The 23,602-nt window shown below is 42.2% G+C and overlaps 1 protein-coding gene across 1 annotated transcript in view; it reads left to right on the forward strand.

The window, feature by feature from the left end:
• The window catches only part of FNDC3B (fibronectin type III domain containing 3B), a 187,439-nt gene that overhangs the window by 106,052 nt on the left and 57,785 nt on the right, over positions 1–23,602 (forward strand). Inside the window, exons 7-9 of the mRNA XM_059479160.1 lie at positions 12,992–13,050; positions 18,619–18,776; positions 20,933–20,992. Coding sequence (XP_059335143.1) covers positions 12,992–13,050; positions 18,619–18,776; positions 20,933–20,992 — 277 coding nt within the window. The remainder of the gene's footprint in view (positions 1–12,991; positions 13,051–18,618; positions 18,777–20,932; positions 20,993–23,602) is intronic.

Below are 23,602 nucleotides of genomic sequence, written 5' to 3' on the forward strand. Positions count from 1 at the left end.
GGTTGTTGTTTTAATCCAGAGCCTGTGAATTAAAGGTAAATTGTAGGAGCTGTGATTCAGTGCAGACAGGAACAAGGCGAAGTTCCTCTTCTTACTCATTCTAGATCCTGTCAATTCTTTTCTATTTTTGTCCTGAATCCATTTTGCTTATTGAGTCATACATTTATCTGTGCCTGTATATCCTCTAGATTTAAAAGCTTAGAAGAGTAGTTTCATCACTTTTGATCCATGTAAACTAAGAGGCTGAGAAACACTGGCAGTACATGTAAATTTAATGTTCTTTTAGCTGGGAACTGATGATTTGGTACATGCTAATAGACATTTGTTGTTTCATTGTAGAAATGTTCTGCAGACAAAATTGGTCATAAGTGTTTTTTCTGCTGATATACAAAATACCCCTATGTTAAGTGCAGCTTCTCTGGTGTCCCTAAATGTACCCGCTTGTATAAAATAAGGAGTTTCAATAAGATTGTTTTCAGGAGACAATCTGTCAAAACTGACACAGTGATTTTATTAATAGCACTGAAAAAAACACACAGAAGAGTAAAATACATCTGTCAGGTTGAGTGAGTTTTAGTATTATACCAAATAATGCAACATGAAACATAATATTTAGTGGAACCAGAGATGTGTGGAATCTTGAGAGGATAGATCAGCATCAAATATGAACTCTAAATGGTGTTACTGTTCCTACTGCATTTTTTTAAGTTTTAGCCATTAATACTACTTGTCTGAATTCTTCAGACTTATATCTCGTTAGAAATAGATTTTGTGTTCTGTTTTCCTGTAAGTTTTAATGCATGAGAGCAAATAGGATGCATTAATTAGGGCACAGTCTGAACTTGAGAAACCAGTGTTCATTTGTGACACCCAGAATTTCCAGTGTGATATTCTCGTGCCTTGACCTTCTCTCCCACATCATGACTGAGCTTGTGCTTTTGCTTGTTTCTATTTGGAAATATGCCTGCTTCTTCAACAGTCTTTATCTTTGGTATTTTCTCTAAAATAATGGGCTGTGAAGTGCCTGTTCAGGCAGTAAACAAAGTGATTATGAGTGTCAGATACGCGTTGTGTACCAGCTTGAGCTCCATTAGCTGGGCCACGCAGATTCTCACCAAATAATATTTTTGCCTAATAGTCACATGAAATAACCACTTAAGTGAGCTTTATATAGACTGATGGCTGTATTAGAAACACATTGCAGGGTTCAGGTGCAGTACATTCCCAAGTTCTGTGTGCCTGCAAGAGTTTATCCAGATCAGGCCTAATTTGTGACTTTTCTTCAGCAGAAAGAATGGCTAAAATGTTTATCCAGCATGGCTGAAATACACTCTGTTGGGGGAGAGAAACAAATCTGTTTCCTCTGCTGTCTTGAAGCTTAACTTAAATCACGGGGGCTTTGATGGAGAAGGGTAAAAGCTAAATATCACAGATGGTGCTGGAAAGCAAATCCATGCCCAGTGCCCTCCCTGCCTCAGCTTTGCCCAGTTCCAAACCCAGCAGTGTTCTGCTCTGAGCTGCCTGGGCGTTCTTCCTTCCCAGGCACCTTGACCAACTCTTTCCCAGAAGTTGCCTGCGTGCAGATAATTTCCATGAATTTGCCAGCCTGCGAAATCTTGTCTGCATGTGACTGGTCACAAACAGGGAGGTATTCTCTGTTCTCCTGCTGTATACACACTGCAGGAAACAAACCCAGAGTTTATGGGAAGCCTGAGTGCCCTGGCAGTCCTCCCTTCTTCCCCAGCACAGAGCTCTGCAAGCTGGGAAGGGCTGACACAGGGAGGGAGGAGATGCACTCTATTTTTATGCACTTATCTTGAAAGACTGAAGAACCAGCTTCACAACTTTGGCACCAGAAGTTGTAGATAAGGGATTCTCTTCATCAGCTAAGTGGGAGCATCTCCTAATTTAATTGCGCAATATTCTCACATGTCAGCTGTTTTTAAAGGCGAATGGAAATGCCTCAAACTTGGTTTTGTTCAGGCTTTTTGTACCTGAAAATCCAAGAGAACACCAGGGCAGTGTGGATACAAATGATCCAGCATGGTTATGAGGTGCTCTGAGAGCTGGTGCTCTGGGCATCCATGGCTCTGAGCCATCCATGGGGCACAGTGGGTCACCACAGCTCTGGCTACACTTTTCAGTCTCATCACAGCAGCTGTGGCAAAATAAATCTCATTAGAAGCTCCCTAATCTTCCTAAGTGTGCCAGCTACAGGAAACACAGCTCAGAGTCCACATGTAGGGCATATCTAGTAAAGAGTGAGGGAATCTGGCTCCAGGGCTCGTTTTTGACCTTATTAGGGCTCATAAACCCTTTTGGCAGTGGCTGGTGCTTTACCTCAAAGCTGTTTTTCCCAATCTGATCAGTTTCTGTAGGCTCTCATATTTTTATTCCCATCTGCTGTATCCCTCCCTTGCCTCATTTTGCCAGCAGGATCTCCTTGGCAGGGCGAGCTGGCTAAACTGTCTGCTCCATCATTTATCAGGAAGTCAGTGCTGAATGATGTAAGGCATAACCTCTTCCCCCAGAGGATCTTCATATTATCTTAGGAATTTGCAGCTTCTGCTGCAACCGACAGTCATATCCAGAAGACTGAAATCCGAACCTTTTTCCTAGGAGTTTACATAATTTATGGATACCCACCCAACAGCAAAAAAAAAAATTTAAAAAAGTCGTACAAAGTACATTTTCATCCTGATTAAATGCCTGTGACGGGGAGAAGAGTTACACCAAGATCTGAGAGCCTCAGAGCAAGATAAGCAGTGTATCCTCACCAGTTAGGAGGAGATAACATGGACCACCGACAAAGGAAGGGAACTGTGATTCCCTTATTTGGCAATATCTGGGACATGGAGCCAAAAGGGACAGGGTATTTATAGGGACGAGGTAGAACATTTCCTCCCTCCAGACTATAAAAAACAAAACGTGTTTAAGTCTAATGATTTAATGAACAACACTTATTTGTAGAGCCAGATGTTCTGAACAACGTCCGTCTGTGTTTCCAGCTGGGTTTGCAAAGGTGGTGAAATGAAATTTCATGTCCTCCTGAAGTTAATGGGATTTGTTTGCTCAACTCTCTTAGGCTGCACTTCAAAGCCCATCGGTTACTCCTATTTTTCTGAGGAAGGGTGGAATTTGATTTCTGAAGTTTTTGTGACCTTCAGTATATTTGCTTTTAAGGGGAGGAGGAATCTTAATGCAGGGTGATGCTTTGAGTGCTGCAGTTAACAGAAAGGTTAAACTGTTCTAAAATGAAGCAGCCATTTCAATTTTCTCCAAGGTTTATTATAAAAGATGTTGTCCTGAAGCTTGAGTTTGGTTTTTGTGTTGGTTTTTTTTTTTTGTTTTTCTTTTCCCCTCTAAGGAGCTGTGCTTAGAAGCAGCTGCTTTGATTTACTGCAGTTCATGTGACTTGTCCCTGAATTTCATCTCAGCAGTGAAATCCAGAATGAGCTGAAATTCCTGTAGCTTTGTTGAATCCTCCCCAGCAAGCAGTAATCAGGTGGCTATTGCTGTGAAATGTTTTAAATATTTGGAAGGCTTCTTAGTGGTCAAACTGATTGTGCCAATGTCCAAAATCACATTTTGGCCTTGTCCCCATACAGGACTGCTAATTGCCCATGCACTTCCTTCAGCTCACTAGTATGAAGTTGGTACAGACATTGTAGATCAGGTTTTTTAAACATTCTTGAACTCATTCCTCCCATCTCAGGCATGAGAGGGCACAGATAAGATTACATCAGCCTTTTTGACTTCTGCATTTTATAAATTTAGTCCCCAGTCTTTATTAAACGTTCTGTTTAATATCCTTCTAGCTCATATAGTCATAGTTCATCCTTCAGACATGACTGCAAAACAATTTAGGCTGGGATTGCTTGAGTCAGTTGATTGTCATCTGTCATGAGGAAGATAATTTATTTCTGTTCTGCTGTCAGTCTGGAGGTGTTTGGGTTGATTTAAAGAAGGGAGGGGAAGCTCTTTGCCTTCCCCCATCTCTGAGCTGTGGAAAGAGAAAGATGTTATTTGGTTTCTGGGATTACTGTGATCTCCTCCACCACTCATTGCAATTTCATTGTACCATACTTTTCACCTGGAAAAATAGGTCAGCAATTTACATTGGTGACAGAAGAGCTTAGATTGGGGTTCATTTAAAGAATGTTGTAACTGCAGCATCTCACTAGGTTGCCACTGAAAAATCCCAGTGCAGGTTTCATGAAAAATCTTTGCCTTTCTAGCACCATTATTTGGAATGGTTGTATTACAAAAAAAATTTAAAAGCCCAAACTTTTTTTCCTGTGGAATCTAACATCTTTTAAAGATGTGTAAGTAGTGCATAGAAATAAAATTTCTGCTTTAATGTAAATGCTTGGACAAAAATCAAGAACAGTGAAAAGGTGACACACTTTTTACTTTTATCCAGTTTTATGGCTTGTTTTCCCTGCTTACTTTCTCAGAGGATGAATAGCTTGCTTTGCTGTGACTCTGTTCCTGAGACTGAAGTAGTGATTATTGCTCAAACCCAGCATCCCACAACACTTTGCATTGCCCACCATGAAATCTAAGGGCATTTCTTCTTTGATTCCAGCAAGGTTGAGGAGTTGTGACTGAGGGCAAAATTTAGCCTGCAGTTATTTTCTTGAATTTTTTTTTTTTTTTTTAGTTCATGATGGGTTCTGCTGTGCCTCTGCAGTGGGGAAGTGCTCTGCTGCCTCCCAATTGTTGCAGCAAACTCGGTGGCTTTATGAGGTTCACTGCCAAGGAAGTTGTTAATTTTGGCTGAGGAGCTCTGTTTAATCCCCAGCAAGTTTGGAACTCCTATGGAGTCTGTTTTGGCTGTGCTGTGTGATTGTTTTTCTGTGCAAATATGCAGTTCTGCAGGTTATTTTGCTAGTTTTGCGTTTGATCAGGAAAATGCTCTTATTGTGTAATAGGCAGATTAGCAGAGGGTTTTATGGCCAGAATTGCCTGTGGTCATATTTTTGAACATCAAGAAGAAGTAAGTTTTGTTTTTGTGTTCAATACTGGTGCCATTGTCCCCTTACACTGGGGATGGTATTTCGGAGAAAAATATTTCCTCACTGGCATGGGGCAGGATTTTAAAAGGCACTTTAAAATGGCACTCTGGAGAGTTGTCCCTCTGTTCTTTAGGGACTGTGCTTTCCACCTCAGTTATTGGAGGGTGCAGGACGTGGTGTGACTGTCCCAGCAGGGACACTCAGGGGTGACAAAGCCACACCTGTGGTGGGATGCAGAGGAGCTCTCAGTGACCCAGCTGGGAAGAGAGGACCAGTCCTTGGTGCTGTCAGACTTGTGCTTTTGTCAGTGCAAGGAGGAGTGGTGAGCCTCCTTTGCTGTGTGTTCATGGTGCTCAGGCTCCTGCTTTGCCTGGCTCTGGCAGTCAGGACTGAAGGGAACATTTTCCTTTGGAGGGGAAATCTCTGTAAATGCCAGGTGGTGTAATTTCATGGCTGGTGTCAGACATCCTTTTGGGCCAGTTTCACATTTTAAGAAGCAAGGGTATCTCAGCCATGCTCTGACCATCCCCTGCTCCTGTTTGAGCTGGGGAAGCCTCTGGAGATTTTCTGGCCATGTCACCTGGGGCTGCCTGGGGTGCTGCTGACAGCAAGGTGCAGCTCTGCACAAGTCACATCCCTTCCTGAGTGACCACGGGGTTCCTCAGCCTGGAGAACAACCCTTGAGTGTGGCAAAAGCTGGACAGGCTGTCTCAGGGAATGAGGAGAAATGAGAGGGACAAACCATGAAGCAGCACAGAAATAAATGGAAGGAATTAAGCATAAGGAAATTCCATGCATCCCAACTGTTGTACAAAACTCTGAGGAGTGTGAAGAGCATCATTGTTCCTCAGAAAAGGTTTAATGTTTGTTGGCCAAGTTTGTAGTGAGAACAAAGCATCAGCCTTCTCCCTGGAAACTGGGAGTCGGGAGCTCCAGGAAAGTTTTCGGAGGGACTTTCAGTCTCTCTGTCAAATACTTGACCAAAAGATGGAGGGGTGGGCACTGCTTGGTTTATCTGCAAAGCTTTTATTGTCTTCCCAACCCCACATAGCCTGCCCACTGCTGTAACAGCATAGCAAGAGGGAAGCTGCCGAAAATAAAAAGAAAAAATATTTTGACAGAGAAAAGAAGCTAAAGCAGGTCGAAATGATGAAAAGAGAGCGCTCCAAGAGGAGGTCCTGTGTGTAAGTGGTTTGTTGTTGCAGCAGATCCAGCTTGGGCTTCCTCTGTTGCTGTGGGTTATGTCATTGTTTGGTTTGGTGTTCCTTCAAGGCCAGCCAGCTGCAGCCATCCCAGTGCCCTGCCTCTGTTATCTGCTCTGGGAGACGTACAAAGCGCTCGCTCACCGTGGCACAGGGATGTGCTGGAGATGGGGGGCTGCTGTGTTTTACTAAGAAAGCCTTTTCTGCCTTCTAATGGACCAACTGCCTGTTCACAGTGGGAATTCACTCAGATCTCCAGCCAGTAAAGTAGGAGTTGTTTTTGCTGTCTTCCAGCAGTAGCAGCGAAGAAGCAGAGAAAAACAAACTCAATGTGTCACTTACCCTCCATTTGTCCCTTGCATCCAGCCTTTTATTTCCCTTGCTGGTTGCTACTGATCTTATTTTCCTTCCTCCATCCCAATGGAAAACAGATCCAAACAATAAGGGGGTACAGGGAGGACTGGATGCCCTTACATTTATTTTTAAAACACTTTTTAGCCCAGGTGACTTCACTATGTACATCTGAATGCTCCCACATCTGATCCTTATCCATGTGATAGGAAGTGCTTTGGTTAGAGAAGGATGAGCTGTAAATTTGCACTCCAGGTATTTTGGAATATCCTGTCCCATGGACAATAGGATACTGAAGCAGTCCAGGTGAAACCAGCAGGTCAATAGATATGGACTGAGGCCAGGACATCTCTCAAGCGTGGGATTAAATTCCTGCCTAAATCACAGAGGCAAAGCACTTCAGTCATCCTTTGCTGTATTGAATCAGTGAATCAGGATGACTAGAGATTCGATTTTTCTGATTTTACATCTGAAAATGTGCCTTGTTGTTGTTGTGGGGGTTTTTTGCCCTTTTTGGTCTATTTTTTTTGTTTTGTTTTTTGGTTTGGCTTTTTTTTTTGGTGCTGTTGTTTGTTTGTTTTTTTCTTCCTTTTTTTTTTTTTTTGCTATCTATATATAGTTTGGTCTTTAAGGATAAATAAAGCCCCTAGATATTAATAAATGTATGTTCACAGGAGAAATCAGATAGCAACAGTAGGAAGTCACTTAGAAATGGGAAAATTGTGATACACTTATGCATGCCAGTTTTTAAAGAATTAGAACACGTTTTAACAATTGTATCTAAAGTAGATAACATCAATCTCTCTGCCTTTGTCTGGGGAGCCATAGTTGTGTTTTATCATTGATGTTTTTTATTAGCTTTCATGTAATGAACAGAAATTTGAAATATTTAACATTCAGAAATCTCATCCAGGCTTAATTAATAATCTTCCTTGGTGTATTGTAGGTGCACAGGATTTGATTGACTGCTTTGAATAGAAATATCTTTTTCACAAGTTTTTTATTCTGAATGGCTCCTGTTGTGTCCAGCTGGGAAGAGTTTTTTAAAGCCCTGTGTGTTCAGTGTGACACTGGCTTTGCCCCTGCCAGTGTCACATCTGTAGCCTGGCAGTTTGTCCATGACCCTGCCCTGTCCCTGACAGACTGGAGAGCTGCACCAAACTGGATTAGGCAGGAATTTGCCCTAGCTCTAATTTTATTCAATATTTTCATTAAGGGCTTGAAGGATGGAATAAGGATTGAGGCTTATTAAATTATAGTCCATATCAGGCTCTGATGGGGTTGAGAGTGCTTGATGGGTCAGGGAATTATGACCAGACAGGAGGAGAGCTCAGTAAAAGCCTTCAAAGAAAAAGTTTGATCAAGGCAAGAGCCATCTACTCCACTGCAGCTTGGTGTTCTCAGACCTGCTGATTTTTTAATTAGGTGTTTTAGATATTTTTATTTTTATTTATTATTTTTTTTAATTCTGGGAGGAATAGGAGATTACAAACCCCAAGAATCAAGTTATTCTGTAGACAAAGACAAGACTAAACTTCTAAGCAAGCTCTGTAAATGGGTCCTTAGTTCTGGTGCTGCCAGGACCCTCAGCTGGGCAGGGATGTGCCACATCCTCAGAAGGATGGAAACTAATTTAAAAAACAGGGGACAGCAGCAGGTGGTGTCTCTTACAGACAGGTATGGAGAAATGAGCTTGTTTTTGTTAAAGGAAGAAATTCCTGCAAGTATGTGAAAGGTGGCAGCAAAGGAAGGGGTGATGAACTCTCCTGAGGCAGATGTGCAGGAAAGAAGGAATAAATTTCAGATGCAGCAGGGAGAGCTGAGATGATTTTCCCTGAGATGAAGAGTTAGATGCTGTGGTAGTTCTCTTAGCTGAGAAGTTTGGAGGTGACCATGATCATGGGGCAGGAGGTCATTTATTTAATTTATTTAACTCTCATCTCAGAGAAGTGGTTTGGGTGCAGATGATCGTGTCTCAGCGTGGGAGGATGGACTCTGTGGCTGTGTCACATCCCCTCTGGTGCTGTGACTCAGCTGCTGCGTGACATCTGCAGCGTTGGGTTTGTTCTTGTGCAAAGGAGCTTATTAACTTACATTTCTGCCGTTCCCCGAAAGGCTGGATGTGTTGGATGTGTTCTTCTTGGTGCCTTAAGCTTTGACACGGGCAGGCAGCTCACAGAGGAGCTGGGCTGTGTTTGAAGAGCTCATTTTCTCGGGGGCTGTAGGTTGTGCTGTACGTGACTGATGAAAGATCCTTCCCAGCGCTGAAGCCGGTCACAGCCCCGATAAATCTGGAACAAATTCTGAGAAAGCATGTCATGTTGTGACTGGCATATCTGTGAGCATGGAGCTCTGCTTGAGAATTAGGCTCGGGGTTTGCAAAGTGCTGGTGCTGATGTCATTCCCTTGGAATGGAAGGGCTGTTGAAACAGTAAATACTTTCTGTGGCCAGAAGCTAAGTCTTGAGCTGGACCTTTTCCTCTCTTCGAAGGAAAGAATGCAGAACAAACCTAAAATGTGTATTTGCAATGGGAAAATCTTAATTATTTTAGAGCTTTTAGCTCTTTCAAACCAGCTACATACACAGCTGCTGTTCATGCAAACATGTAAACTATTGATGGAAACTTCAAACTTACCTTGAACTGACATTTTTTCCCCCTGTTTTTTAAAGCTGGGCTTGGTGCTTAAAAGTATGGAAAGGTCTGAAAATTATATTTGTGCTGTACGTGCAGAAAGGAACATAGACACAGGCTAACAGAAGCATAGAATAAAAGGCTTTAGTTCAGCAGGGCTTGACACTGAAACCCTGTTGGCACCAAACAGCTGCTGAGAAAGTGTTTAGATTTTAGGGGCATTTACTCCTGGTTGTATCTATAGAGTTTTGTTTATGATTCAAAACTCTGAAAAAAAAAAAAAAAAAAAGAGGACTTGATGTGGTCCAGGTCTTTCAGCTGGCTTTTCTGCAATAAAAGGTTAGTCTGAAACACTGCCTGGGAATTAGAACCTAATGCTGGGAGTGCTATAATGTCTCTCAGACAGTGAGATTAGCAGGGTAACTCAGATTTTTTTGTACTGTCCCTCAGAGGACCCCATGGAGCATTCACAAGGAATTCATCCCCACCCCCAGCTTCCTCCTAGGAGGAAGAGTTTTGCCATGGCAGATGTGGGGAACAGATGTTGATGGGAAAAGTTAAAATGGGACAATGACCTGAAGTGTTGGTTGGGCTCTACTTGACGTGGCTGAGCTCCTGTTCCCTGTGAAAAAGGAGGAAAGCAGCTCCTGCTCCTGCCAGCCCCAGCCTTTGGGGGGTGGCATACAGATTTTGTGTCTGCCTGTCAGATACTCAGTGCTCAGTCAGCTGAGGAAGAGGAAGGGACAAAGACTGAAATGCAAATCCACTGTCTGCTATTCAGGGACAATGAGTCCCAGGTAGGTGTCATGCTCAGCCACCCACCACCTCTCCTGAGCACTTCTAGGTAATTTTTTTGAACCTGACTTGCCTGGTTTACATCAAGATTTGCCCATTTCTTGCTGCTGTTCTTGCCCACTTTTCCACCACTGCATCTGGGATGTCCAACAGATGCTCCTTGTCCCCCAATGCTCCAGTGAGCTAATTTAGAATATAGTCCTTGGTAATTCAGAATATAGTCCTTGGTGGCTGCTGAGTGGCAACAGAGCCAGGAGGAAAGACTTTCCAGCAACTCTGTGCTATCAGATAGAGCATATCAGCATATCAGATGGTTTCTTTCCTTCTCTATTGTCTTCTGCTTCAGAAGGCTTTCTGCTCTTTTCTGGCTTGGAAGGAGGATGTTGAGCTTGATAGTCAGAGATTGGCAGGTCAGAGCAACTTCCCTACTGAGGGAGGGATTTGGGACAGGTCTCTCTTCTCCTTAGCTTAGTCTAGCTCAGGAGACTGTGAATAATCATGTTTATTACAGAAAGGAACTGAGCCATCCAGAGAAGCCTGAGATTTTTTTTTAATTCCTCTTGAAATGGGAAGCTAAGGGTTTGAAATACTGTAAATACTGTAATTGTTGATAACCAGTCCTGAGGTCCCCTTTCAGCCTGGGCTGTTCTCTGATTCACTTGTGGATGTTTATTGCTTTCTGCCTTTGGTATTTGTTTTATTTTCACGGGGCATTATTTGCTACATGTATCCCATTCCCTCTCCCCAAAGTCTTTGAAGAAGAATTGTCTTCTTCCACTTCCAGCTTATCTGTATAAACACTTGGTGACATAAATATCCATACTGACCTCATGAATGTCCATATTGCCCTCAAAAATGTCCACATATCTGTAATAACCCAAGGCCTCTGTATCTGGTACTCAAGCCTCTGTGTGAACAAGATGCATAATTGGGACACCAGTGTAAAAAATTCCCTGAGTGGGGACACTTCATTGAGAAGTTTGATTGAAGTAATTAAATTTTTATTTATTTGCTGGGCACACCCACCTCCCTTAAGCCTTGGAGTCAGTTCCTGTGCCTGGAGCAGTTTGAACCCTCAGCCCTGATCTGCAGAGGGTGGGAGTTGCTGTACAAAGCAATCACCTCTCATGGCAGAGGAGAATGAGATTTCTTTGGGCTCCAGGGTCTGTTTTCCTCTCCTGCTCAGTGTGACAGAGCATCCTTGCTAGAAAGCAGAGAGAGGGAAGAAAATTCAGTCCACATGTTTGGGATTTAGGGTTGAGCGTGATTCACGCTCAGCTTCTGGGGGTTGTAATTAGGGGTGACATAATAACCAGAAACTTTTGATAAAATAGTAGCAGCTTTTTTGTTACACTCAGAGCTGCAGAAGCTGCTTCTGATTAGCATCCCTTCGAGATAAGCCTGCAGGATCTCCACACTGTGCAGATCTGCCTCCAGGCTTTTGTGGCACAGTTCAACTTCTATACTGACGCCGAAAGGAACCCTGCATTCTCAAATGCCCCAAATTTTGACATTTTCACTTGGATCAGCATCTCATCCTTTTCCTCAGCCATTTTAGTCCATCTGTGAAATTTTGAAATCAATATTATCATATTCCGGCTCAATCCTGCCAGTTTATGCTCTTTATAATACACTCTTGAGGGTTATCTGCTATGGAAAAGCAACAATCTTGCTATCCTCAACTTCTCCTCCAATATTACTACTCCTTTCTTTTCCAAGTGGCTGAGACTAAAAGGAATCCAGGAATGTGTGCAGCAGGAGATCTGTCATTCCCAGTCCACACCAAGGTGCATTCTTGTAGGGAGAGATGGGCATTTACACTGGAATTCTGCCATCAGCATTCAGCCAATTCTATTTTTTGGCAGTCGAGCACATGGAATTTGTAAAAAGAAGATCTACTTTTTTAAAGCAGGTCACAGACAAAAAAAAAGACACATTCTTGGGCTAGGAGAAGTAGGTCAGGTTTTGGGGGAATCATTAGTGAGAGCTGTTGATCTGATCCCACCTGTTTATTAATGTTTTTTGCTTCCTGTGCCAAGGACGTCTGGCTCATTTTGCTTTAGGTGAGATATCTTCTTCTGCTTTGGTGAGCAAACTTTTTGCATTAACATTTTAAAGAAGAAAAATAAGAAAAAAAAAAACCAGGAAAATATGTTCCTGGTTTTCCATTAGAGAATACTGTAGTGGAAAGTGAGGCCTCTGTGTGCTGTGGTCCAAAAGGAATAAAGCTGCTTTGTGTCACCTCATTACTCTGAGCTGATGTTTCACCTCAAGATTGCTTTGAGGGGGGAAGATGAGGGAAAGGCTGATTATTCCACTGCTCAGAGGATGGCCTCTTGTGCACAGTTATCCCTCTAATTTAGGAGGAGCTTTTCTGTGGGTGCCTCTGTGCAGCCCCTGCAGGAGCTGCTGTGCCAGGCAGTATGGATTGCTGCTGCTCAGACTCTGGAATTTACTGGCCTCACTTCAGTGCCTCCAGCTGCAAGGGGGCTGCATAAGAGCCTTGGGCATTACCCAGGTTAAGGGCAGGTGGCTGCAGAGAACCTTGGGCATTACCCAGTTTAGGTGCAGGTGGCTGCAGAGAACCTTGGGCATTACCCAGGTTAAGGGCAGGTGACTGCAGAAGAACCTTGGGCATTTCCCAGTTCAAGGATAAGGTGACTGCAGAAGAACCTTGGGCATTACCCATTTTAAGGACAGGTGACTGCAGAAGAACCTTGGGCATTTCCCAGTTTAGGTGCAGGAGGCTGCAGGGTGGTGCTGGGGCTCAGGGCAGACTCCTGTGTGGCTCCCCTGGGTTTTCCCTGGATGGGACAAGGACATTTGTCCTCTCCAGAGCCCTGGTGGCCAGCCTGAGGACAGCCCAGTCTGCAGCTACTCGTGTTGTGATGTCTGTTTGTCCCCCTCCCCTGTTTTTATTTATGTGACTGAAATTTTTGTTTAATTTTGGTAATTTATTTATCATCCTCTTTCCACATTCTCTCTTTTACAGAATTTGATTCAGAAACAAAAAGGGTTCAAGACATTCTTTCTGGAATGGAGAAACCACAGGTATGTGATCCCAAATTGTCACACAAACGTAACAATAGCCAATGTGAAAAGTGGATTGTGTCACAACACACTGGTGATTTCACAGGGGAGCACCTCTGATTTTTTCCCTTAGCAGATTGCTGCCACTAACTCATTTTACTGGGATATAAATCTGAAGGGTCTTTTGTGCTCATGGGTGTTTGAGGGCTCTGCCCACTCCAGGAATTGCACCAGTTGTCTGTTTCCAGAGGACAATTCCCAGTATTCATACTGTAATGGGGAGCTCACTGAACTGGGGTGACTTGCATAGCTCTTACCCCCCTCTCCACTGGGTTTAATTTTGTCATGAACAATTTATGTCTTTAATCATGATTAAATTAAGCTAATTCTATTATTCAATGGCAAATTACTATAGTCTGTGTTTGTCTGAGGCATAAAAGCCTGTAAATTATGATGGAATTGAATCACCCTGTAAATAACCCTAATGCTGAGTGTGACTGCACTCAGGTGAGGTTATTAATAAACCTGCTTGTAAGCCCTTTTCCAGTGTGGTGTGTCAGATGAGAGCCAGAGGAGCACTGTGGGTCTGAATGAATGGTCCAAGCCAGCACTGGGAGAAGCAGCCATGGGGCAGAGGAGGCAGAAATCCCAAAAAGCCCCCAGCCCATCTCCTGTGCTCTCCAGAGCACTCAGCACAGAATTGTTGTATAGAGTCAGTGTTTTTGTACCAAGGACCCACCTGAGTGTTACTCATTTGGTCAATAGCCACAGCCAGGTGATTTACAAAAATCCAGAGAGCTGACAAGAAAAATGTGTTGTTCATACTTTTATCCTTAGAGGTAAGAACAGAAGCTATTAGAGCAATTTGCAGGATTCTGAGATCTGGAAAATTAAATTTATGATAACCAGAGCCCTTAAAGCAGAAGGAAACAAAGAAATGAAATACAGACAAAAATATTTTTCCTTTAATCACACCAAAATTGGGATTAAAAAAAAAACCCAAACCATGGCAAATGCTGGTTCAATAATAATGACATTTACTGAGGTGAAGTTGGAGATTATCTATTATTCTCTCTCTGTAACTTTGACATTTGTGAGTAATTAAACTCACAGGACTCTCACAAATCATGAATTGCTGTGAATGGTTCTGTGTGTGTACAGTCAATATTACATCTGATAGAAATCTATCATATTATGCATAAATAGTCATCTTGGTCATGTTGCTTGGCGAATCTTATTCAAGTGAAAAATAAAACAATGTAAAGGAAAAGAGCACAGTGGTGAGTCAGTGACAAGTGAGTGATGCTGTTTCTGCAGCAGATGGGTTTGATTTGTCCAAGTGGGCAGCTCTCTCCATCCATGGGGGATGAAGCCATCCAAAGGTTTAGCCTTGTGAGCAGATCCTGCATGAGAACTATCACTGGGAGGTGTCTGGATTATACAGGTACCTCTCTGAGTACACAATATACACAATTTTAAAATTAGTACTTCATGAAAGGTCTTTTTTCAATAATAGGCATTGTTACCTGTTTGAGAAGCGTGCAGCCAAGCTGTAAATTTAATCAGGGCTTTGTCCCTCTAACAGCCAGAATTTTAAAAAGCACCTTTTGGTTTTAATCCCCCATGGTTTTATGTCAACTGAAATATGTTTTTAATTCACATTATCACAGACAAAGTAATCATTCTCCGAAACAAATTCCTCGGTGAGGGGAGGGAAACTTGACTCTGGGTTTGTGAAATGGCTGCATCTGACAGCCAAGGGGCTTGGGGGGACACCCCCCCATGGGGAATCACCAGGGCTCTGTCAAAGCCCAGCTCAAACATCAGCCTGGCTTTCCAAAGGCAGCCTGCTCCTGCTGACTCGCTCTGCAGCAGAACTCATATTTAATCACTGGGGTTTTTGCCTAAAATTGCAGGATTAGAGCCATAATTTAAAAGCAGAATCTCAACCCAGTAATAAGTGTGAATTCATTTGACCCCCAAGCCTTTCAAGCCGTGCCCTGGAGGGAGTAAATGAATGCTGCTTGCAGTGTAGTTCTCACACACACAATGAGCCCCCGACCACACGATGCCTGTGAATGCTAACCCGGAATTTGAAAGATAATGAAAGTTGTACAGAAACATTTTTCATTACCTGAAAGACGGGAAGGGCCGATACTCATCAGTCTTGTAACCTTATTGAAGTGGTGCAGGAGTTGGATTCTTTCCCAGGGGCTTTTATGGAATAATTATTTACACCGCCGAGTTTTGATAGAGCAGAAAGGAGGCATTTACTGTGTAAACGGAGAAGTTTTCAGAAACTAATTAACTCTGCTTTTCAGCAGACCTACAGAACTCCTTGTGGGAGAAGCTTTTGTTAGGTCTCAGCTAAAAGGCCAAGCCAGCCCTCTTCAAAGCAGGCACAGTGATTTTGGGGACAGATGAGACAGGCTGGGGGAACTCAGAGGCAGCACCAAGGTTTACCTGCCCAGCCTGGGAGGAGATGCTCTGCCTGCTTATATTTTATCAGATGAAATTAGTGCACTGTTAATGAACATTGAGCTGGTTTTACGTGGTGGTGAAGTATTTCTGTCTGCAAGTTCAGAAAGGGCCCATTAAGCCCACCATTGTGATGGTACAGCTTACATCCTTACAGCCTGGAGAGGGCTGGTGCAGGTCTGCACCTTTGGAAAGGTATTTGTGTAAGTTAGAAAAGATGGAGGCAAAGATACTGAACTGCTTTACAAGTGCCTGCTCGTTATTCTCAACATATCATAACCCCATTTATTTAACTAAGCTTTTTTCACAGCAAAGCTTAGTGCTTTCTGCTCCAGGTAGGAGTTCCTTGGTAAACTAAGTGGTGGCTTTGGCCATGGAAGGAGATTCTGGCAGGTGACTGTGATATGGTATCAGCCTGTTGCTCAGGGAGCAGCAGATAGCTTTATCTCCAGCCACACAAATAAATCCATTCCCAGCTGACGTGCTCAGCCCAGGGAGGGAACAGATTTGCCTTTTCTGACTTATCTTGCAGACAGTGACCCCTCACTTGCTTTCCCGCACTTGCTGTGTGTGCTCAGTGCAGCCAGGGCTGGTATTTAACCATTTCTGGTGTTTATTTCTAAACCTGCAACAGCAGTTGCTGTGTACCTACGAGCTCCAAGGCAGCCAGCAGCCACTCTGGGTGCTCCTTCCCTCTGAAATTAATGCTGCAGCAGCAGCTTAGCAACTGGGCTCGGACTTTTATCCTCTGCTGGCTTCAGAGTAACAGTCTGACAGTTCCTAGCAGTTAGCCCACAAGATACTTTCTCTTATTTTAAGAAACCCAAGCCCTAACTTTTTACAGATTGCTGAGGTTCGTGGAGGGCCAGAGTTTGGCTGAATGTGGAATATATACGTGTGTCCTTGGGAGTAGTCATAGAGAAAAACATTTCAATAGAACATTGGCAGCGTAGCCTGCCTCCAGCTCCAAGTCTGTCTGAATTTATGAAAAACAATTATGCAAGCATATTTCCATAATAAAAGAAACTGCATGTTGATGGGCTGAGCTGGCATAGTCTGTTAAAAAATCCTAAAATTTATTTGAATCTTGTTAATCAGCTTTTTGATCAAAATATTATTTTAAATGCAGATTTTTAGCTCTTGCATATCTCTGCTCCAATTTCATTTACATATGTGTGTGTATATACATATATGTGTACATCTCAAAAAATTTAATTTATTTGTCTTACTTGAATCATTCAAGATTCTTATAAGGTATCTTATTCAGTATCAGGGTTGACTGCTCCAGGATTTTAAGATAAACATTGATTTCATAGCATCTGAAAAATATGATAAGAAAATGCCATGAAAGCAAGAAATGCCATGAAAATCCATAAAACAATTTGCACGTCCACGTTTTTTACGAAGAAAGCTTGATGCTGTTTAAACCTTTTTGCCTTATAACTTATTTTTCACATTAGCTTGAATAAGGGTTTTCTTATTTTGGCAAGATTTAAATGTGCTGCTATAAATTAAAATCTCTAAGTTTTGAGATCATGGTGTTTATGATGAGACATTTCATGGTGTCACCTACTTGTCAGGCTGTTAAAAATGGATTTATGACTTGTTCAGAAAGAATCTGGTTGTTATATGGGTATCAGACACAACGGTTGCAGTGCTCATCAGCTGGAAGCAATGTGTTTCCACACAAGAAGGTAAATATTCTCCATTATATAAAAGATATCCAGAAGCTGGATTTGTAAACAAGCAGTCCCTGAAAGCTGGTTGCTGATTCTTCATTCCCCAAGTAATTTGTGGGTAAGGGGTTTCACTTGTCTCAACAAAAGTTGGAAAACGTGTAACTGAGCACCTGCAGCATTCATGTTGCACCTTCTGAAATAACAACATCTTGCTCTTTGTGTTGCAAAAATCTGTCAAAATTACACATGCAGTGAAATTTGTTGCATAGGAAAAACAAAGAATATAAACCCTCAGTGTTTGATTCCTCCATATGGAGGCTAACTAAAAAAATACTCTGTATATATTCACTACAGTTAAGAAGGAAAAACACCGTGATTTTCATGATGGAAAGTGGAGAGTTGGTGGCAGGGCATTTGAGTTTTTGGAGACTTTGAGGCTTCCCTGGGATATTTCAGCAGACTAGTGTGAGAACGTGCTGCCTTTCCCAGATAACAAGTGCAGCTATTGCTTTTTATTTCGTTTTCTTTTGAGACAGTGGCAGGGTGATTTTTTATTCTTCTTTCCTGGCCTGATAACAAGGCTGCTCTCTGGAAGCTGCTGCTGGCTGTGCGCAGCTGATGTGCCAGTGGCTCTCCTGGTGAGCAGGGTGGTGCTGGTTCTGCCAGCTGTGTGAACCTGGCTCTCCAGCAGAATACAGTGGCACTGGTGGGGTGATAAAATTGGTTTGGTGCAGGAGTTTGAGGTACTTTTTCCATGTTTTATTAAAAACAATTCCTTACCCCTCTGCCATGGGGCTGTTGCCTGCAGTGGTGATTGCAGATCACACACAATACTTCTATCAAGGCACAAAGTGGTTGATTTGCAACGTAGTTTTTAATTGACAGTCTGGACTTCTATTATGATTTTCCTTTGTGCTTTTGAGCCAACATAAATTTTCAGGTTGAATTGGGTTTTTCTACTTACTTGCTGTTGAGTTACTGTGGTTTCAAGTGGCAAGAAGGAACAGGATGACTGAAAAAGCCATCAGAGTTTCATTGAAAAAGCTCCCCAACCAAAACTTTAGAAAAATAATTGTGCATAAAACAATCTGTAGGTTGAAGTCTTTGTTCCATTTAGTTTTAGACACCTTTTGGGAATGGCCACAGCAGCAGGTACCTCCAGAGGCATCCTTTGCTGGATGCTCAGACAGTGATGAGCCAGTTCCCTGCAGGGGAACCTCTCTCTGTATTCCTCATCTGTTACAGATCATTTTTTGCCATGAATCTGTGTTTTTGTTTGTGTTGTTGATCATTTCTGACCCTTTACTTTTCAACTATAGCTCGGAAATTTCCATTTTGCAAGAAATTGTGTAGGTGCAAGCAAAAAGCAAATGTTTACAGAATAGTGTTTTTTCCTCAGATTTCAGATTAACTGATGGTTTTTTTTTTATAGGTTACAAATATTCAAGCAAGAGCAGTTTTGCTGTCCTGGTCACCTCCCTCTGGCCTTCTCAATGCAGATAGACACAACAACGGTTTGCCTTACACCTGTACCTACGAGGTTGCCTTATCAGATAAAGGGAGGGATGGAAAATACAAGATCATTTACAGGTAAAAACCAGCATTTTTACACTTTCTTTGTTTCATTAGGAGTGAATCCTCTGAGCTTTTCAGGATGTATCCTGGCATGGCCATCAGTCACAGAAGAAAGGCACGTTTCCTCACCAGAGGAGCTTGCAGGGATCTGGTGGAGTGCATGTCACAAGGTCCCTAATTGCCACCCCATCCCACCTCCCTGGCACATGGCACATCCTGCCTGCCATGCTATCACTCCCATTGCCAGTGAAAAGGTTACCTTTTCTTCTGTGCTAAATGTCAAAACCTTTCCTGTACACCATGCAGGCAGGAGAGCTGCCTTCCTAATGGGCTAATTTTGCGTGGACTTGCAGAATTTAGAAGAGTAAAATCTTGTTATTTCAGCTAACAAGAAAAATGCGAGGGCTTTGTTGCCTTGTGGTGTCTTAGATGAGCAGAGGAGGGAGTGGAGCAGTCAGTAGGTTACAGAGGCTCCCCAGAAAAACCCAAATACTTGGCTCTCAGCAGGCTTCAGTAAAAATTCTGAGGGATTTCTCTGTGTCTCCTTGCAGTGATCCTCTGAGCTCACTCTGTGATCAAGCACATATGGTGTTGTGCCTTTCTTTTTCCCCCACTAATGACGTCTAGGAAAGAGAATTTGGAGATGTGACCTTGGCTATTGTGAAATAGCTAATCCTTCCCAAGTCTCATTAAATAAAGTCCAGGTGATAGAGCATTTAAGGAATTACCTCTTGAGACCAAGCCATCTCCTTTCTTAAGATGTCCTGTGAATTAGGGTATTCCTCTTGGTATGCTGAAGGCAGCTCTTGGATAATACAAAAAGGAGGTATTAACCAGGGAAAGGCTGCCTGATTTTACTCTGTTTTTCTGGCATTTACAGCAGCTGTTTGTGAGCCAGTGTGAACATCTCCATAGTCAAGTGTGTGCTGCTGAGCTCTTAAAGTGGGAAGGACACCTTCTAGTACTTCTTGTGCTTGATGGCTGCACATTTTCTCCTGGTTATGAAATGTTGTGCATCTGTTTTAAAGCTGCTGGTGGTGATGTGTCTCCTGCTGCTGGCCAGAGTGCAGCCCTTAGCTTGATGTGGTATGTTCCATCAGGAGCAGCAGTAATTGTTATTACTATAGGCAAAAGAGAGTCTGCAGTATGCTGAATACATTGTCTTTGGAAGGAGGTGCACTCGTTTCAGAGGGGAAAAACTGGATTTTCAAGCATTGTATTATATGAAATAAAAAATAGAAGGCTTGCTGGTGGATTTCTGGGGACCCAGCAGGCGTGTGCATTCTGGTGGATTTTGTTCTGTTGATTTTGAGACATCTCCCTGTATTTGTCTGGGTAGCTATGAGATATTTCTTTATGCTAAATTGAGAGCTTTCTTGTTTCCCATATTTTAATAAAATCATGAATAAGCCAAGCTCTTACATGAGATGGCTATTACTTATTAAGCACTGACCCGTACCTTAATCTTCACAGATTTGGCAACACATGACTGAGCAAACAAGCCAGAAGGAAAAAGAATAGCCCTAACTATGTTGGCTGCTTTTGAAATTAATGGATTGTATGCTGGTTATTTCTTAAAATGTCCAAACCACTTTGCTTTAAGTTGTCTTGGTATTGAAAGAGAGCTGGGTCCAGCTGTTTGGGTGTTAATTAAATGTCTCCTTGCTGTGGTCCTCACAGGGAGTGTGGTTCTGGAGGAGAGAGCAATAAGTGAAACGGTTGTGCAAGAAACTCTGCGTCTTCCTTTGAAGTTCAGTGGGTCACTGTGTATGAAGTATTTTGAATAGGAAATATGCAGAAACTGCAACAAGAAATGTTTGGGTTTCGCTCTTTTTGGCTCTGGGAGGGTTGAAAACCACAATGAGCTTTATACAAATATCAACAAAATATGAGGTAGCATTGAAATGAACCCATATATTTAGTTTACTGAATAACTTGGTGTGATAATTTCTTTTCTTCTGTGCATATGGAGCTTTATGAAGTTTTCAGGAAATGTGAAGTGTTGACAAATTGTTGGTATATGGTTTCTACTGTTTCTCTTTGGAGGGATTATTTTTCTTCTTTCAAATTCTATCACTAGAAAATCACTAGCTGTGCTATGTGGGATATTGCTTTTCATAATTTATTGATTTATTTGGTTTTATTGATTTATTTGGATTTCTTTCCTGTAGTGGAGAAGAATTAGAATATCACCTGAAGGACCTTAGGCCAGCAACAGATTATCATGTCAGGTGAGTCAGCATGATTTGAATGTCACTTAAATATAAACTCTTCAATGATATGAGAATAAAAGTGAAAGACTTTGAAGTAAATATACAGTGTAGTTCAAGAATTTCTTAGTCACCTCTGTAGTTGGGTTTTTCATTGGTTTCTAAATATTTTATCATAGATTTTATCTTGGACTATGAGAGTGTTTTTGAACAGTATCTTTCATTGTGTTGTCATTACTTTAGTGAGAGATAAAAATAAGTTTATGATCTGTATTTCTGTATGGATAACAGGCCTGGAAGTGCTTATGTATGAAAGTAGGATATCTGAGGTAATTTAAAAATTTGGCTCAAGCACCTGGTGTTTCTTCAGTTCCTGTAAGATGAACACTGGAACTACTCCACACTTTTTTGATAAGGAGGCCACACTTTGGGAAGTAAAGCTGCTGCATACAGATCCATCTGACCATAGTCACTTCAGCATTTATTCCAAGAAAAAAATGGATTCACACTGAACTGTGTTGATGTTTTCATAACATATTTCTCTTTGATTCTGAAGATGTGTTTTACACATTCATTAACTATTAACACATTCTAGTTTTGTTCTCTGATGGTTTGAACACTGTGTTACCTGCTCATGTTGCTTTTTTTTAAAGACTTTATGAACCAAGCCTTTGAATTTACATCCTGTTCACTTACCTTCAATATCCTTTAAAAAAAAATCCGCTCACTCTTGTCTATTGTTCCCTTCTGTTTTTCCAGATAAGGGCTAGGCACACTGTTTCACATCAAGGTTGCTCCTGTTTGTAAAACTAAAGAACCAACACATTGCTTCTGAGGGTTAAAAGAAACCAATCCAACACCAAAATGTGTCCATCTAGCTCTGCTACTGTAGATAATTTTTCTTTTTAATGATCGTTTCTAGTGGAGCCCTAAAATGAACTTTTCAAGTAGAAGCACAAGACCAGAAGGAACTTCTCATAAATGAGGAAAAGATGCAGCTCCTGAATGGGGCAGGAGCCTTGTCCTTAGCAGCAAAGGGATGGTTACAAGGAGAAGGTTGTAAAACACTACTGAGCTTCCTTTTGAGCATTGAACATCTCTTTTGAAGCCAAATTGAAACACCAGAGAGGTCACCATGCACAGCTGAGGTCTCAGTCATTTTTAGGGGTGTTGTGGGTATTTGCCCCAGGTCCTGGCTGACTTCTTCCTCCCTGCCTACAGTTCCCTCCACCTTCTTGCAGGTTTGCCAAATACAGGTTGTTTGTGAGAAGTTAACAATAACTTCTGTTTAAAAAGGAGTGACTAAATACAACAGTCAGCCTTGCAAAGCAGCAGCAGTGTTTGTAGTGGAGCAAGCTGTCACTGAAGCAGCAGCTGTTTGCTTTCCACCATAGTTTTTTGGTTTTTATTTCCTTCAACTGAAACTGCATTATGTATTATTGACTGTGAAGAAATAAATCTGTTGAGGAAAGAAATTTATGGGGCCAGCAGTTACTGGGCAGATCGCCTTGGGTCTCCTTGACCTTGGCAGCATCCCTCAGGGCTTTGTCTCTGCTGGACAAGGTGCTTGTGCTCCAGCCTGGAACAGCCTGGTTTGCTCTGAACCACCACCTGCTTCCCTCCAGGTGTATTGCTGTGGCGCCCTCAGTGCTCAGGGTTTCAGTGGCTTGCAGGAGATGCCCCTTGAGCTCATTTTCACATGGTTTTATTTCCCTTGTGGGGTGTGTTGGATGCCAGGCCACGCTCATTTCCAGCACACACATGTGCCACTTGCCAGATGCAGGCTCAGTTAATTAATTGCATTTCTTGTTGCTCCTGCTTGCTAACAGGTGATGTGTAAAGCAGCACCAGATCTTGTCTGCCTCGCCCAGAGGGTTTGATTCTATGTAGGTGGTCATTGTGCATAAATTACTCTTATCTACTGAAAACAAATTTAGAAATTGCCCTTTCTTAAGCTCTGCATTCAAGCACACAATAGCTACAGCCAACTCAGAGGTCATTGTCTGGTCATGGCCTGAACTTTGCTTTGAGTAGAAGACTCCCAATTTGCACTTTCTTTTGCTGCATGGAAAATGTGAAGGGGAAAAACGAAGGGGAAAAATAACATCATTACTTTTTCAGAGAAAAGCACCTCATGAGGAAGTGCTCAACTACATCCCATTTGCTTTCCCATATTATTTGTCACTGCATGTTCTCTGCTGACATATAGAGGATTTGCCTGAAATGGAATTTGCTTTGAAGAGTTTTAGTTTATCACAGCAGTGTTGCTGGCCTGTGTTAGTTCTAGTCCATGGAGGTGCAGTAAATGTTGATTCCTGAGTTATGTAGGAAAAAACTGTAGCCATGGGAGGAGACCAGCACTCAACATGGTACATGTGGATCAAGTGTAAACCAGGCATTAAAGTTGATAGTTTTTTCTCTGTTGTATTTCAAGGGGGATTTTATCACAGTATGTAGAAGCCTGGCAATAGGCAAGAAAATATTGGTGGAAATAAAAGATAATGAAGATAACTCAGTGGTCCATGGGAATATTTGCACAAAACACTGTTCCTCTTCTGCTGTAATGTTTTTTGCATTCTTGTATAAGTGAAGCAAAGCTGGGATAGCCGTTGGGCTGTGAAAATTCTGCCA

The sequence above is a fragment of the Ammospiza nelsoni genome, chromosome 10 (assembly GCF_027579445.1).
Source record: "Ammospiza nelsoni isolate bAmmNel1 chromosome 10, bAmmNel1.pri, whole genome shotgun sequence".
Classification (NCBI taxonomy): Eukaryota; Metazoa; Chordata; class Aves; order Passeriformes; family Passerellidae; genus Ammospiza; species Ammospiza nelsoni.